The sequence below is a fragment of the Myotis daubentonii genome, chromosome 8 (genome assembly GCF_963259705.1).
Source record: "Myotis daubentonii chromosome 8, mMyoDau2.1, whole genome shotgun sequence".
Lineage (NCBI taxonomy): Eukaryota > Metazoa > Chordata > Mammalia > Chiroptera > Vespertilionidae > Myotis > Myotis daubentonii.
The window spans coordinates 2,369,387-2,386,242 of NC_081847.1; the positions used below are offsets into that span (position 1 = coordinate 2,369,387).

A 16,856-nucleotide genomic window follows, 5' to 3' on the forward strand; every position below is an offset into this window, starting at 1 on the left:
CCCTAAACCCTCACCCTTTGCTGCTGGTAAAATGTATAGCTACCAGTAGTACCCGATTTTCTTTCCGTATTTCAGGTCATGGAAAAATTGTGCCAAAAATCTAACCACTGACACTCTTCATGTCCCAGAATTAAGTAATAAAGTATGAAAGAAAACACACTGTAAGAAAGAAAAAATATATCTTTTTTAAGATTGGGGGGGGGGGGGGGGGAGGTTGGAATGTAGGCAAGAATATCTATCCCAGACAAGAAACAGAAGCAATGCTAAGAAGGCTAAAATGTCTTAACTGCCTTTATTGATATCTTGTATTTATTCAGGTATATCAGCTTTTAAATCAGTTTCAAATTTCTTAAATTAATCCCCTGAAAGCTCCAGACTGGCTAAAGCACTTTCATACACACAGTTGATTTTTACATTACACGTTTAATGTTATAAACTTGATCTTTGTTTTGTACATCTCTATGGCTCGCCTACTTCTAAGACAAAAGTCACATATAAAAGTACAGACGACTCCGCGGAAGCCCACCTTGTCTAGAGGGTGGTTTCCGCACGGGCTTGCAGGCAGCACAGCCCGCGTGGTCGCCGGCTACTCTCACTGCACCAGCAACGGGGCCCACGGGAGGCCCACTCGCAACTCTCCGTCATGTTTACAAGATAAACACCAAGCTAGTTCATATATATTACAGCATCATATTTTTTAACCAAATTCTGGTTTAAAAATCACAACTGACAACATGTAAAATAAAACTGTTAGGCAAGGTTTAACACATACATAAGAAAAACATGTGTTATGCATGGCCTTTTTTTTTTAATCCTCCCCTTTTGATGTTTTTTCCATTGATTTTAGAGAGTAAAAGGGAGGGAGGAGGGGCAGAGGAAGAAACATTAACACAAGGGACGCTGATTGGCTGCCTCCCACACATACCACGACCAGGGCTGGAGAAGCCACAACTGAGGCACACGCCTCTGTATTGCCTTTTATAAGGCAACGTGGTTTAAAAGAAATGAAATCCATATACAATCACAGGGGAACGCATAGTAGAACAGATTTCACAGCTATCACATTTAAGATCATGTCCAAAAATGTCCACGACTTGGAGGCCTCTGTGGATCGAGACCCTGTCGCACTGCAGTGTCAGCAGGAGCGCTCTGCCCTGCTCTCAGAGTGGCCGAGTCCCAGGCAGGACACCAAGCCATGAAGTGCTTCTTCCCAACAGCTTCAATGCACAAGCCCAGGACACAGCAGTTTCCCAGCCAGGCATGCTCACAGCACCCTGTGACAGAAAGGATTCAGCTACTAAAAACAGCAAAAAGGTGAAAAAATAACCAGGACTCAATTAACTGGTTGAAACCAGAGACACTAAACCTCAGCAATACCCAAGATGTGAAGCAATAAAATTAACCCTCAATTCTGGGTGACTGACCAACATCAGCACTCTGTTTACTGGGTTTACTGTTAACATTTAATACTATTCTTTTATTTGGGTAAAAAAAAAAAAAAATGGGAAAGAACCAGTGTTTTGGAATAAGCGCTGTAACTTCAAAACATTCTGCCACCAGACCCACAGGACCCTTCCTTCCGGACCCAGAACCTGATTAGACAAAAGCTCCCGCCACACAAGGCCCCGAGGTCGGTTCCCCGAGAGTGTAACTGCTCTAGTGTAATGGAGCTAGCAAAATACATATATTTGTTCTTAAGAAAAATTACAAAACTAACAAATCTTTTTTCTCCAGAATTACAAAAGATAAAATCTGAGTCAGTACTCGAATGTGATTACAGAGAAATACCAGCGGAAGCTCAGAAAAGCGAAAAGCGCAGGCAGGCGGCCAGTCTGCCAGTCCATCTCTGCCCCTCCCGCAGCCCAAGGGCCTCGGTCCCCAGAGGCCACCTCTAGCAAGAATCACCAAGATCCCCTTTGTCCGGGTAAAAGTTATGTTGTTTATTACCTATATACGACATGCGCTTCATTCTTCAGGATATTCTCTCAGGGATTACTAGACAATGGATCTTTTATTTTTTGATTGATTGACTGATTAATCGTAGAGGGGAAGGGAAAGAGAAACACTGATTTATTGTTGCTCCACTTTTTTAAGCATCCAGTGGCTGATTCTTATATGTGCCCTGACAAGGGATTGAACCCGAAACCTTGGTGTATCTTCTAGACGATGCTCCAACCAACTGAACTACCTGGCCAGGGTGACATTATTCTAAAGGTAAGGAAAGGTGTCAGGAAAAAATTCCTTGGAATTCTTTTGGAACTCCTAAAAGATATCTGGAAGTTTGATGCTTTTATTCCTCCTCCTCTAGCACAATTTTAAAAAACCCACCAACTGACAACTCCCATAAGAGTTCCTTCAATTACTTACAATAAGGGAGGGTTTGTCAAGAATGGAGAGCTAGGTTTAGTGAAAGTCAGGACCACGAATTAAGAGGTTGATAACGTCAAATTCAAATGTGGACAGAGGTGTGTCACACTCAGAAGTCCCCCACACTTCCAAAGGTGTGCCTTCCCGCTCCACACACAGCACAGCACGGGCCCCTTCGGTCTCACCGCTTGTGCAGACATGCCTCCCTGTGCCTCCCACCAGCTGGGGGGAGCCCTTTCTCCGGGAGACTCTGTCCCTTTCAAGAAAACATTCTCCCATGCACTTACGTTTGTCAGATTATATTTAAAGAAATCTACCATTTAATGAAAATTCTACAAGATAATCAAGATCCAACTGGAAGAGCCGTGCAGACAGGGCACACTCCGCCGGCCACAGCCTCGGCCCGCGCGCTACTTGTCCCTGTGGTAGAGCAGGTAGCACTTCAGGGGGTCCGGCAGGGGCAGGCTCAGGACCTTCTCCCGCAGGGAGTTCACAGGGGGCTCTGGCTTCACCTCGGCCGGGCTCTGCTCCTCTTCTTCCCGCTGCTCCTCTCCTACACCTTCACAGCCGTTGTCCTCAGACGGGTTGGAAATCCGACTGGCAAAGACCTCTTTGTCTAAGAAGACAATGGTTTCCATTCGACGTCGACGCACTCTCCTTCGCTTGAACCTGGGAGTGGCCTTCAGTCCGTCCCCATTTCTGCTCACTGCTTCCTGGTGAATGACCTTCTTAATGGCACCCCGGATGGCAATGCGAGCCAAGTCCTGGAGGCTCCGGACCGCCAGGGGGGCTGCAGCGCAAAGGACATGAGTCAGTGTCTGTGATGACAACACAGGCCTAACCACCTGGAAACTGCATGTGGACAAAGCAAAGAACATGAGCTCTTTTCAGGAAATACTTTAAACACATAACCTGCACATAGACAAAGGAGGGCGCCACCTGCTGGTGGAGACCGGCAGGAGAAAGCCCGGCTGCTCTGCGTCTTCCCCAGCCCCGCCCGGACGGCCCTCTGGTCCCCTGGTCCCTATGTGTCTGCCCATGGGCTCTCTCATCCAGTGCCATCCAGCACTCGCCCACCTACTTTAATGTTTTCACTGTGATTTATAAACTGAATACTTTTTTGTTGTTGCTATTATAGTAGAGAAAAGTAGAACCACAACATTTTTAAGAACAAAAACTCTACAAGACAAGAAAAGGAAAACTTGGTCACTGAGGCTCTGTTCAATTCAGGCTCTGTGCCCAAGGGGTCAAGTGCTTCAATACAGTAAATTCAAAACCAGCATCACTTTCCCCTCCAGTACCTGAGTTCTCCAAAAAATCGCCACCCACCGTTGGGGAGCCTCGCAGAACCTCAGCAAGTGCCCACAGAACCCAGGGACCCTGAAAGTTCCTGTGACCCCATTGTCAGCACCAACTCTCCTCTCTGCTCAACTGTCCTCCTCCTCCAGGAAGGGCGCTGGGGCTCACCCTGCCGTTAGCTGCTGCTCCTAAGGCAGTTGAAAGGAGTCCTTCACAGGCCACCAGACTTCCCACAGACAGCGCTGGCACGTGGGCCACGTGGGGAGGTAACCTGCTCGCGGGCTGGTGTCAGGCCGAACCTCTCCCTGGCTTCTCCTCCGCCCAGCCCAAATGCTGCTTCCCAAGGTTCTGACTTGGCCCTTTCTCCTCTCCCTGATTTGACATCTAGTCTGTGGCTTCAATTAACAGAAACCGGCAGCAGCTCCCAGGGCTGACCACACACCCGAGTCTACAACGGTCTCTGGCCTCCTTCCTCGGAGAGGCCCGTTGGCCTGCCCCAGCCCTTCCCTCTCAGGCCAGTGTTTACCATCCATCTTCCTCTCTAGCCTGGGAAATCCCAATCGCCTCCTAACTGGCTCCTGCCTGTGCTGTCCTTGGCCCATCCACTCTGACGGCTGACCCTGTCGGCACCTACAGGACCGCACTAGGCCCTGTCTCCATCAGTGTGACTATTGGTCAACAAAGACCAAGTTATAAACAAGTGGACTGCTGTTCCCTTCATGAGCCCTAAACAGCATTACATGATTATTTATCATCCAATATTCACTTGGAAACATGGGCTCAAAACCCACATATCAGGGTGCCCTCTACCCGTCAGCCAGGCCCGACCAAGCCTCCTCGACCCCCGACTGTCCCCTCACCTCCAACACACTGCCATGGGCAGCATCGGCTCAGTTACCCTCTGGGATTTTCACGGAACATGGACACAACTGCACACCCCCCGCCTGGCAGAGGATGGTCCTGAGTGAGACACACCACCTCTTACCTGAACCCGCGGGACCTCTGCACAGCCCGTGTGATAAACTGCAGGCTAACCTGCATCCCATCAGGGTCCCCACTTGCCTCCGCTAAGCACCTGGGGACGCGCACGTCACAGTCACGGCCTTGGATCCCTTCCTCCCTCTTCTCTCCGTAGGTAGCTCCTTTCAGCCTCAAGGACCAAGCACAAATACCCTCTCTCTCTACACACCTAGCCCTCTCAGTCCCTCTGCACATTCTATGGCTGCTCCTTACCCCGGTTCCTCACACTTCACCGACCATGTTGATGTCATGTGACCTGCACTTAGCAGAGACCAGGAAGAACATCACATTGGTAAGTGACTCTTCTCATATATTAAAGGATGATTCTGGAAGGAACTCACCAACAAGTATGAGTTATCTTTGGGTGTTGAAATTAAGGGTGATTTTTTTTTCTTCCTATATAGTATTTCATTTTCCAAATTTTCTAAATGATCAGAAAGAGTGCATGCTGAATAGTTTTATTTTAAATAAAGACACTTGCAATCCTCCTTGCTGTGTAAATCTCTGTTGAAATTATAAAACATTTGGCTGAATGCTTAGCTCTTTGCTGGGTCTGCACCCTAACAGATTGAGAGGCACAGGCCTGGCCAAGGAAGGCTCCACTGCAAACCTGGCCCTGCCCACCCGAGCCGAGTGGCGGACACGTGGCCCTGCAGCCACCAGGGAGCAGAGGGACCAGTGTCTGCAGGAGCCCCACAGCCAGAGGTGCCAGGACACACTCTCCACAGAGCGGGTTTAAGTCCCCTTCTATGTGGCTCTTCTGCTTCCCAGGGCATCACCATCAGCAGTTCTCTGTAGACATAAAACAAGGCTAAAATCACGTACAATAAGCTGGAAATGGAGTATAATTGTTTAAATGCCTAAAAATCACTTGGAAAAGTTTAAGGTTATAGTGAGTGGGAAATGCTCTTTAATATTAAAGGTTCCTTCTAATGAAATTCAAAACATCCAAATGATGGCTAGGGTCTCTGTACTCACGTAACTGGACGAGTCTTGATTTCCCCGACTCTGAGCGGCGCGGCTGGACCAGAGGAGCAAAGGAAACAGCCAGGATCTTTTTGGTTTCCCACGCAGAAGGTCCTGTGCGAGTTATCTTAGTCAGCTATCCCAGAGACAAAACAAGATTTAACTGCTGGTAGGTCAGAATACATATGATCATTCCCACACCATCCACAACCACAGATACACAACTCGTGACACCCGAGGGCGACGCAACATGAACGGCGGACACATTTAGTCGGAACACAGCCAAGCGTCTCACCCTAACTCCTGTTGACAGGAAACGTCTATGACAGAGGAAGAAGTTAAAGGACAACAAGAGGACACAATCCAGTAAGGAGTGTGGGGTTCTGATGAGACCACTTTCAATGCTGGGGGACGTGGGGGCTCTGAAGTGACAGTCATCAGACACACACGGTCTACACCGCACTCTGGCCGGCAGATCTCCTACAGCAAGTGGGGACTCACGCCCAACAGCTGCAATCACAGAGCACAGCTCCTTGCTGGGAGTCTAGTCTTCCTGTCCCCTTGGGAGATGCGCACTGAAGTGTCCAAGGAGCTTCCCAGTGATGCTGCCCAGGACCCCGGAGTCAGTGGCTAACTGCGTGCAGGTCTCACCACATTTTCCTGTGAATCACAATTCCAGGGGCAGCAGAACCGATTAGACAACACACCATCCTGTGTTCTGTGGGCCTGTTCTGCCACCACACACACCTGGTCACAGGACTATTTCTGATCAGCTCTGTCCTGCTAAGATTATATACTCTCTAATCTAAAAATATCTAAACCAGCAAACCATCTAAAAACTAAGATTCTATGCCACGAATCTTAGAAATAAAAGAATTCAGTAGCCATGTACTCGATGAACATCAACAAGTTACTTGCATTCTTGTATACTAGCAAAGACATTCCTTTTTTTATTTTTTTATTTTTATTTATTTATTTTTTTCTTACATTCCTTTTTTTAAAAAAAAATATTTATTAAATTGATTGGGGTGACACTGGTCAACATGAACATATAGGTTTCAGGTGTGGGTTTCTATGATACAAGATCTGTATTGCACTGTGTGCCCACTACCCAAAGGAAGACATTCTTAAAAGGAGAATTTCTAGTTATAATGAACATCAAATATTTAAATACAATTAAAAAAATGTGTGAGCCCTTAAAACTATAAATGCCTATTTCATGCTCTGTATGAGCAGAATATTAAAAATATGTCTCTCACCCTCAAATTAATCCAGCTGTAGCACAATTCTAATCAAAAATCCTATGTATTTCTACAAAACCATGAAGAGTCCTACAGTCATCTGTAAAGAAGGACCCACTCCGCATTCTGAGAATAAAGAGCAGAGACGAGGCCTGGTCCTGTCACCTGTGAAAACAGCAGGATCAACCTGGCAGGACGGCCTACTTGGCACGTCTCCAGTGGAATAAAATGGCAAAAAGCACACACCCCTGCCGGGAGCCGTCCATCCTTGCTGTTTCAAGGCACCTGGCATATATGGCATACTGTTCTTAATATGTTTGCTCACCTTCTTGGCACTATGTGTTTTAACCAAGGTCTCCTCTCTGAGAAAGGTTGTTTCCCCAGGTAGGGATTTTCCCCTGAAGTTAGGGAGGGAATAAAACCCCTTAACTAAGTGCCGGGCGGGTAATTAATCACTTTAACTAGGAACAATCATGCTTAAGCTACATAATCTTTACTCCCTGGAATGGAGATAAGAAACACCCTAACCTTTGGAATAGAGATTGATAGGATTGGAATCAACTGGTATAAATACAGATGTAACAAGACAACAGGACACAGAACCTAGACACAGAACCTAGACAGAACCTACACAGAACCTAGAGACAGAAGAACTTAGCTAGAGACAGAACATGGCAAAAGATCCTGGACAGAAACTGGACACAGAACCTAGAGACAGAACCTAGAGACGGAACATGGCAAAAGATCCTGGACAGAAACTGGCCTCAGAACCTAGAGAAGAACCTAGAGACAGAACCTGGCTACAGAACCTGGATAGAACATGGCAAGAGAGCCTAACTAGAACCTGGTGACTGAACCTGGCTGAAGAACCTAGCGAGGGAACATGGCTACAGAACCTGGCTGGAGAACCTGGAGAACCTGGCTAGAGATCCTAACCAGAACTTTGCTGGAGATCCGGAACAGAACTTCGCTGGAGATCCTGGCTGGCTAGAGATCCTGGCTAGGCTGCTGATCAACTGAACGCTGTCTCCGTGTCATTCCTTCTTCGCCAACTACGTCCACACCTTTGGGGACCCCCGGACCTGCTGGGGTTGGACCCCAGCATCTGGCGCCCGAACAGGGGCCCCCTAGGTAAGCCCCACTCTCGGGATGGATAGGACTCCACCGTAGGAAGAGGGTGAATAGTCTTCGCCGACTCTGTCCACACCTTTGGGGACCCCTGGACCTGCTGGGGTTGGACCCCAGCACACCCCAAAAATCTTTTTTTTTATAAATATATTTTTATTGATTTTTCACAGAGAGGAAGGGAGAGAGATAGAGAGTTAGAAACATCGATGAGAGAGAAACATCGATCAGCTGCCTCCTGCACATCTCCCACTGGAGATATGCCCGCAACCAAGGTACATGCCCTTGACCGGAATCGAACCCGGGACCCTTCAGTCCGCAGGCCGACGCTCTATCCACTGAGCCAACCCGGTTTTGGCCACCCCAAAAATCTTGAACTAGTTATAGACATCAGATTGTTGGTGATCATGGTGATGCCACATGTTGTGGATAAACATCACACTGGGCGGACGGGGACAGGCGTTCTGCCTGAGAGACAGGTGACACTGACACCGCTGGCAGAGGGCCAACACCCACCACCATCTCCTGGAGGAAAGGACAGGAGGAAGAACACGGGAAAGAGCCCCACAGAGACATGCAACCCCACAGTCCAGGCTGCAGGGGGCTCTGTCAGACAAGTGGCCTAAATGCTTCAAAACTAAATGGCAAAGAAAAAGAAAGACTCTAAGGATGAATGCACTTAGGAGATACTCCGACCAGATTCAACACATAAATCTTACATGGACATGCATTCACATAAACAACTCAAACTAACTTTGAGACAATCAGGAAAAATGGAATGCTAGCTGACATTTGAAGATATTAAGAAATTACTATTGCCCAGCAGGTGTGCTCAGTGACTGAGCGTTGACCCATGAACTCGGAGGTCACAGTTCAATTCCCTGTCAGGCCACATGCCCAGGTTGTGGGCTTGACTCTCCCTGGGGAAGGAGAGGGTGTGCGGGAAGCAGCCATTCAATGATTCTTTCTAATTAATGATGTTTCTATCCCTCTCGCCCTCTCCCTGCCTCTCTCTGAAATCAATAAAAACACATTTTAAAAAAAACAAATTGCTATTTTTTAGGTTGATGATGGTTTTAGGACTATGTTTGAAAAATAGAACCCTTATCTTACCCAGATACATACTGAAATATTTATGAGTAATTGTTTTTTAATTTGGGTAACTCACTGAGTCTTTATGTAACAGTAAAATAACAGTGAGTCACAACACACAGCCTCATGTCCAATCACAGTAACTGGATCATAAACTAGGCCCACACACCAGTGGCTGCCAGGCCAGGACTAAAAATGATGATGTGAGCACTGACTGACTTGAAACTATATTCACGAACTCTTTTAAGTAACCCAGTGTAACTTCTCAAACATGTGCTGTCGCCTTTGTAAAAAGGACATCAAACTAGAAACAGGTACAAGGACCACACTCAGCCAGCAGGGAGGGAATTGTGAGCAGTTGTCCCTGGTGTTCCTTCATTTCCTAAAATGAATGATTACTTATCAAACAAAATGAGTTAAATGCAAACATTTAACAATTACAGAAAATTTTTTAAAAAATGGACAATCTCATAATTTTTATCATTCTGTTTTTCCTAGTTCTTTGTGACAATGAATCATCCTTCCCAATGACCAATGCATGTCTATTTTTCCCACTGAAACACAGTACTGAAAACATACTAAAACATGCATGGCCAAACAGCAGACTTGGGCAAGATGCCCACCAAGCAAGGGATTCCTGTGAACTACCACCATCACACAGTGTCTCACAATGAGACTACCAGCCGGAATAGACTTACTCTAGTGGTTTTATATAAGTAATTATAGTAACAGGACAAGCACCACAGCACAGCTGGGGGTGGGAGTGCACAGGGAGGCTCAGAGATGCTTATTCAACCCAACACCTGTCCTTGCCTGCTATCTCATTTGTGACCACAGAGCTGTTACAAGGAAGAATATGTGTCAACTACCTGCAACAGACCTTGCCAAACAGTTACATGTGCAAAGATGTCAGTTAGGAAGGGGTCTGACCTTCTCTTCCAGCGGCATGACCAGGATGCCCCCCACCTTGAGAAGACTCTTCATGTAGTCCTCGTGCTCCTTCTGCACGCCTGCCCCGCAGTACACCCGGTCATACTGAGAGCAGTCGGGAGAAAGCTCCAGGCAATTGCCAGGAACAAAGGAAGGTTCACAGAAGTCAAACCTGAAAGGAAGACGTGTGTTCATTCCACACCTCCGTAACTTGTAACAGGGCTATAATAAATCTATGCCAAGCACAGGTTAGACTTTGATTTCAGAACCTACACCATGTGACACAGCTTACTGAGCTGGCATGGAAGCAGACTTCAAAAAGAATTGTGCTATTAATACCTAAACCCTAGAAATTGCAAATAAAGTATCATGAAAGTGAACATTATAAGCATGATCCAAGCTTAAATCATCCAACCTCCAATCATCACTATCTTTGCCCTGCATTTATAATTATTTTATTCAAAGTCACTACACAACAGAAATGAGAATAAGTAAAATACATTTGGTTTTTCTAAAAATTTTAATACCTAAAATAAGAATATTCATGCCTTGTTTAAAAATGGCAAGAACTAGTTACAAATACTATTCACTGTTTTAGAAACCATCAGTGATAAAACACCTCTATAAGAAACATGAAAACTGAGCAAAGTGAACATTCTATTTCTCTCTCTTATTGGTGAAAAACTACCTTTACCTAGGTAGCACAGTGAACAAATCTAAAGCCCTTAAAACCCCAATATATATGTTTTAAAACTTTTTTTATTGATTTTCAGAGATAAACATCGATTTGTTGTTCCACTTATTTATACATTCGCTTGACTCTTGTCTGTGCCTTCACCAGAGATCGAGCCTGCCACCTGTAACCCTGGCATATTGGGAAGATGCTCTAACCAACTACCAACTGAGCTACCCGGCCAGGGTGAGAGAGAGAGAGAGAGAGAGAGAGAGAGAGAGAGAGAGAGCGATATTAAGATTTTTTTTGAGAGAGAGAGAGAGGAAGGAAGAGAGAGAAACATCAATGTGAGAGTGGAACGTCCATCGGCTGCTTCCTGCACACCCTCCACCAGGGATGGAGCCCACAACCCCAGCACCTGTGCCCTGACTAGGAATCGAACCAGCAACCCTGTAGTGCACAGGACAGCCCAATCAACTGAGCCACTCCAGCCGGGGCCCCAATATACTTTTAAACAATTAGACCACACATCCTGGTCCCCTGCCACACCACAGCCATGCCTGCTGGTCCAAGGACACTGCGGATAGACTTCCCCCCGTCTCATCAAGTTTACCTTACAACCCAGACCCTGACCGAGGGACAGGACTTGACCTTACTTGTCAAAGCTGTCGCTGGTCCTGATGAAGAAGTCTAGTTTCTGCTTTGCGTACTCAATCACGTCTGGATGAAGCTCCACACCATGGTTTACCCCAAAAGGACCTGCAAGGGTTCAGAGCCAGAAAACTTTCAGAACTGGAGCGACAGCTCTTACTCTGCATTTCTCCTTACTTTGTGCGAGCAATTACAGAAATTCACAAGGTTTTCTAAACTTAACACATCACCTCGAGCTAATCTTTACATGCAAGGCAGGCTCTGCTCACATCACACTCACTCACTTGTGGTTACTGACTCCATAGCTTTCCAAAGCCTGAACCTCCCTGCTCTCCAATTTCCAAAGAATTATTTGAAAATATAAAAAAGCCAAGGTCTGAAACCAATAGTTCAAGGTCTTGCCAATAACTGAAGAAACGTGTCTGCACATTGATATAGGGCTGTTTTCCACAGAAGGTCCCACCAGACACTCAGAGGTGGGCACTAATAATCCTCACAAAACAGGTTGTAATCATCATTGAAGAAACTGCCATTCCAAGTCACAGTGAAACATTCTATCAGAGGGAACCGTGACAGACATCACGCTGTTCCTGCTGTCAGTGCTCCCTGCATGGAAACCTTCCTCCAGGTGACATCTGGGTGACAACGATCGACACAAACAGCTAAGGTGAGTCTGTGTGGGAATCTGTTTCCATGCAGGTCAGAAACAGGCAGCACCATCTGTGCTGATGGAGGGCACAGTGCTCCTCTCTGGAGGGTGTGGGTCCTGTGGGCGCCTCTGGGTGTGCTTGCAAGGAAGTGGAGGTGCATGTGCCAATTCTCCAGGCTCCACACTGCACGCTCTCCTTTCCTCCTCCCGACACCCCATGTGGATTCTCTCACAACTGACATCTTTCTTCTCCAGAGTCACTGTCAACCTCCGGACGGGACAGAGTGGCCTCCTCCATCTTGTGAGGCTGCCCAGGACCTGCTCCCTGCTCTGCATTGATACATTTTATTTTTCCAGAAAAGCTTCAGGCCATGATAGTTGTTAAGATGCCTTCCCCTGCCCTAACCCCCCCCCCCCCGCCCCAATTTTACACAAGATAGGAATTAAATGAATCCTCAGTTATCGGATATGTTACTAAATGGCTTCAAGTAAGTTAACTTGTGAAATCCCTTTCATCCTGGAATTTATCTAAAAATAACATTACAGGCATTAATTCTTCCAGTGTTCAAATCACAAAACAAACAAAACCGTTTGAGAGAACTTTGAATCCCAGGGGACTCTGAAGTTAATTACTCTGTTTAGAGCAAGTGGCAGGGCATGCTGGGTGAGGTCGAGTCAGGAAATCAGGGAAGATCCAGACTGACGCCACTGTCCAGGGGCTCCACTGCTGGGGAGGAGGGTGTGCTGACACCTGCTGGAGGCACACGTGGCAGGGGACAGGGACCGGGAGCCAGCCCACCAGCGACTATTGGTAAATGATACCAGATAACACTGGGAAGGCCAAGGGCAATTAGACAGACCCCTTCAAAGGACACTGCCAGCAGCTCTTTGGTCCTGCAAACTCCCCCGATTACCTAAAATGAGCCCCACCATGGAGCTGAGGTAGCCGGTGCCACTGCCCAGGTTCAGGAACGAGAGCCCCGGCTGCAGGTCCAGGGCTTCCATCACCTCTGAGTAGATGCACGGAGCTGACAGGTGGATGTTTCCATGCTTCCATGCCAAGTCTTTATAAGCATTTTCTTTAAACTCTTCAAGATAATAATCTGCGCGGTCAATCGCTCTGAAAGCCTGCTCCACCAGTTCGGTCCGGATGTACTGTGCTTCCTTCAAATTGTCTATCAGCTCATCATTGTCCTCACCAGCACTCACCGCACCTCCCATCTTTGAGATCACACTCGGGCAACACTGCAATGAAAAATTTAAAGAGCCATTTACATTAAAGGTAAGAGCAGAACCAGAACAACGAAAGTACTAAACACATACCAATTTCAAAATCTGAATTCTGAAATACAGATGGAATATATTTTGTCTACCCCTGCCTGCCCCACAGCAAGGATGCCAGCTTCAGAAGGAAATAAACTCAGTGGTACCCATCCAGAAGGAAGTCTATAACTTATAGTATCAACTGAATTAAATTTTTTTAATTTGAACTTGAGATACCTATGACATATTTAACTTTAAACCTTAATTAAACTGTGAATCCCATACTGTACTTTCATCAACAATCCACAAAGTCAAAATTTTAGGATTAATTCTATCTTGAATACAGATCCGCCTTAAAGAGATACACCCACCCATGGCAAAATCACTGAATGTAATACCACAGGAGGGCAGACAGTCTAAAAACTCATTCTAATAGCAACTCTTCCTTGAATATTTCAAGTGCTGCAGATCTTTTTTTGCAAAAAAAAAAAAAGGCACTGAAATTCAGGTAAACAACAAGTACTAAAACTTACTGGTCATTTGAAATCCTACTGTGCATGGTGTCCTACATGCTATCAGGCACCTCTGCACCCCTCACACACGCAGACGCCCCGTCCCGCAATCCAGGCAGTCTGCTCATCTGGATGTTCTGTCGTACACAGTTAAGTTGAAAACATCCACAAAATTCTCTTCCCCAACAGAACATATTGTAACAAACACAAAATCTAGTTTCCAGGTAGGAGGAGCTGCTACTCCAACCCCTGCGGCGCTCTGAAGTCTAGCTCTGCATCCTTCAGCTCTGTCACAGTATAAGCTACATCTTCCCATCCGCCTTCATGAAAATCAAGAAAGCATGGCCGGCTGCTCAGTGGTTAGAGCACTGGCCTGAGGACTGAAGGGTTTGGGTTCGATTCTGGTCAAGAGAGCACGTACCTTCCGTTGCAGGCTTGATCACTCGCCCTGGCTGGGATGTGTGGAAGGCAACCAATGGATGTGTCTCTCTCACACTGAGGTTTCTCTCTCCCTCCCTCTCTTCTCCTCTCTCTAAAAATCAAGGGGAAAACATCCTTGGGTGAGGACTAACAACAAGAATACCAGTAACACCCTGTGCTCCCCTCTGGCTCAACTAATAGCCGAACGTGCCTTCATCCAATCACTAGGGAAAAGGCTCGTAGCGGTCTTACTCTTCCAAAAGCTAAAAAAGATATCTTCTCAAATTTTATACTTTGTCCATGTAACTTTTTCCGAATCAGGCCAACTCCTATAACAACATATTATAATTTTGTTATTACAAAATGTCTCCTTGCTTTGCCCTCACAATCCTCTGGCTTTCAACAGAAAGAGAATCCTGAGGACTGGGCGGGGAGATTCCACACCCGCTTCCACTCACACAAAGGCAGCGGTGATGGGAGAGGGTCACCCAGGGAAGAAAACACACCAGCACATGGACGAATCGCCATCTTCTGACAAGAACACGAACGTGTGAGAGCCTGGGCTCGGTACACACGCTTCCATGCCACCGCGGGACGGCTCGCCTTCACTGGGGTTCAGAGCTGAAGAGGAGACTGTACACAGCGCTGGGGCCAGCGTTTCCTCCACCCCGCGCTGCCTCAGAGCCCCGGTGAAGTGTGGGTCCACGGCCAGTTTGTGGGATACTGTGCTAATGAGGTCGAATTTAATCTCAGATAAGCCACTTAGTTTTGAGGTTCAAGTCTACACCCCTAGTCTAGGACAATCATCTTAAAATGTGGGTCACTGGTTAAGTGGAGCTGTGTGTGGCTGCTTCAGGGTTTAGGTAAAAGCCTAGAACCACACACACCCCACCATGGGTCTGAGCCTACCCATGATGTCGACACCATCATTCCATCCCACCAGGCAAACACAGACTATATATCGGTAGGTTTTATCTTGTACTAAGTACTATCACTTATCTCCAACTTTGCCTCACTGAGAATTTATTCCATATGCAAAGGCTACTTTTTTATTTGGTCGGTTAATCCTCACCCAAGGAAATTTTCCCCATTGCTTTTGGGGGGGGGGGATGAAAAAGAGAAACAGCAATGTCGCGTGCACCCCGACCAGGGCCAGGGACCAGGTATTGAAGCCGAGACCCCCTCGGTGCTCCGGCCGACACTCTAACCATTGAGCCCACCAGCCAGGGCGCAAAAGTGAGTTTTTTAGTAAGTACAGCTTCAACCTTTTCTCAGGCACCACCTGCCAGTCACGACCTCATTTTGGCTTCACAACTTGTAAGAGGCTTGGAATTCAAACCCAAGACTGTCCGGTCAAAAGCCTGTTTTTTACCCACAACAAATGCAGCTTTTAACAATTCTTAAAGGGGCACCATCCTTTAACACATAACATGTGGAGAATCTTTGTCCAAAATGACAGACTAAGTAACTCTGGGGAAACCCTACCCCCTGCCACTGGTGAGATGCACGCGCCCATCTGTAGGGTCTAAATATTAACTTTGCAGGACCCTAAGGCTCCCTTCCCACTGGACACCATCACGGCTGATTGCTGACCCCGATGCGATCAGTCATCAAGCCTCCAAACCTGGATGTCCCGTCCGTTCACTCAAACCCGACTCGGCAGAGGGACGCTGCCCTTTCTCGGACGCCGCGCTGGACGGTCCTTCGCAGCCCCCGGCCTAACGCACCTCCCTCTCGGGAGCTCCCCCAACCCGCGCGGCAGGGGCTCTCCCGACGGATGCGCGGGGCGCAGGCATGAAGCCGCGAACGTGAGGCCACCGTCCATCCTCGTGTTTGTCGACCCTACGTGAGGGCCAAGTCCCACCGTGAACATCACTCAGGAAAAATGTGGGCAACGTCATCCAGGCGGACCAGGAGCGGGGAAGGGCCCGCCCGCACCTCCTGCCCGAAGAACGGAAGCAGCGGCGACGGCCCTCCCTTCCCAGCGCCGCCGGCTGCCGAGCGCGCGCTCCTGGGCCCGAGGCGGGCGGACCCGGCACCGAGTGCCGACCGAGTCCCAGCCGCCGGACCCCGCCTCCCAGGGCCACACCGAGTGTGCGGCTCCCCAGGCTCGGCCACGAGTTCTCGGCGGCCCGTGGGGACCGGACTGCATTAATCCCCGAAGGACAGACTGACACCGGGACGCCCGCTTCCACCTGCCGCTCCCTCGGCGAGAAGGTCGGTGGCGACGGCGCCACCAGCGACGAGGGCCGCCCCGCCACCTGGCACCCCTGGGCCCCTCCGGCGGAGGCCTCCGGCTCCAACCCGCAGAGACGCCTGACCTGCCCGACCCCCAACTGCGAACGCTTCCCCCGTAACTTAGGGGCAGCTGCGACCAAAGCTGTGACGACGGGCTGGGGGGGAGGGGGCCGTGCGGACGGGGAGACCCCGGGGCCGGCCGGGCGGACCAGGGAGGGAACAGGTGGACCGTCGGGAAGGGCCCAGGGCAGCGACGGCAGCGGCTCTACCTCCGGGCCCGGCCGGCCCGCGACCTACGGCTCCTCGGGCGCCGCTCGCCCGTCCGCAGCCCGTCTGCGGCCGCCGACCTCCGCCGCCGTAAACACCCGCCGGCCACGGCGCCTGCGCGGCCAACGGCCCGACTGCGCGTG

General features: G+C 48.4%; 1 protein-coding gene across 6 annotated transcripts; it reads right to left on the bottom strand.

The window, feature by feature from the left end:
• Nucleotides 1-273: 273 nt before the first annotated feature.
• On the bottom strand, nucleotides 274-16,856 carry PCMTD2 (protein-L-isoaspartate (D-aspartate) O-methyltransferase domain containing 2). 6 transcript variants are annotated; one of them, XM_059704949.1, is made up of 7 exons: nucleotides 16,716-16,842; nucleotides 14,210-14,936; nucleotides 12,928-13,258; nucleotides 11,370-11,472; nucleotides 10,041-10,212; nucleotides 5,665-5,788; nucleotides 274-3,157 (listed from the first exon to the last, which is right to left on the bottom strand). In XM_059704949.1, exons 3-7 carry the CDS (start codon nucleotides 13,232-13,234, stop codon nucleotides 2,778-2,780), a joined length of 1,086 nt encoding a protein of 361 aa, XP_059560932.1. In that variant the 5' UTR covers nucleotides 13,235-13,258; nucleotides 14,210-14,936; nucleotides 16,716-16,842; the 3' UTR covers nucleotides 274-2,777. The 6 variants fall into 6 exon arrangements, with proteins under 6 accessions (XP_059560932.1, XP_059560931.1, XP_059560934.1 ...); XM_059704948.1 differs by lacking the exon at nucleotides 14,210-14,936 and having other exon boundaries at nucleotides 16,716-16,856; XM_059704951.1 differs by lacking the exons at nucleotides 14,210-14,936; nucleotides 16,716-16,842 and adding an exon at nucleotides 15,833-16,088.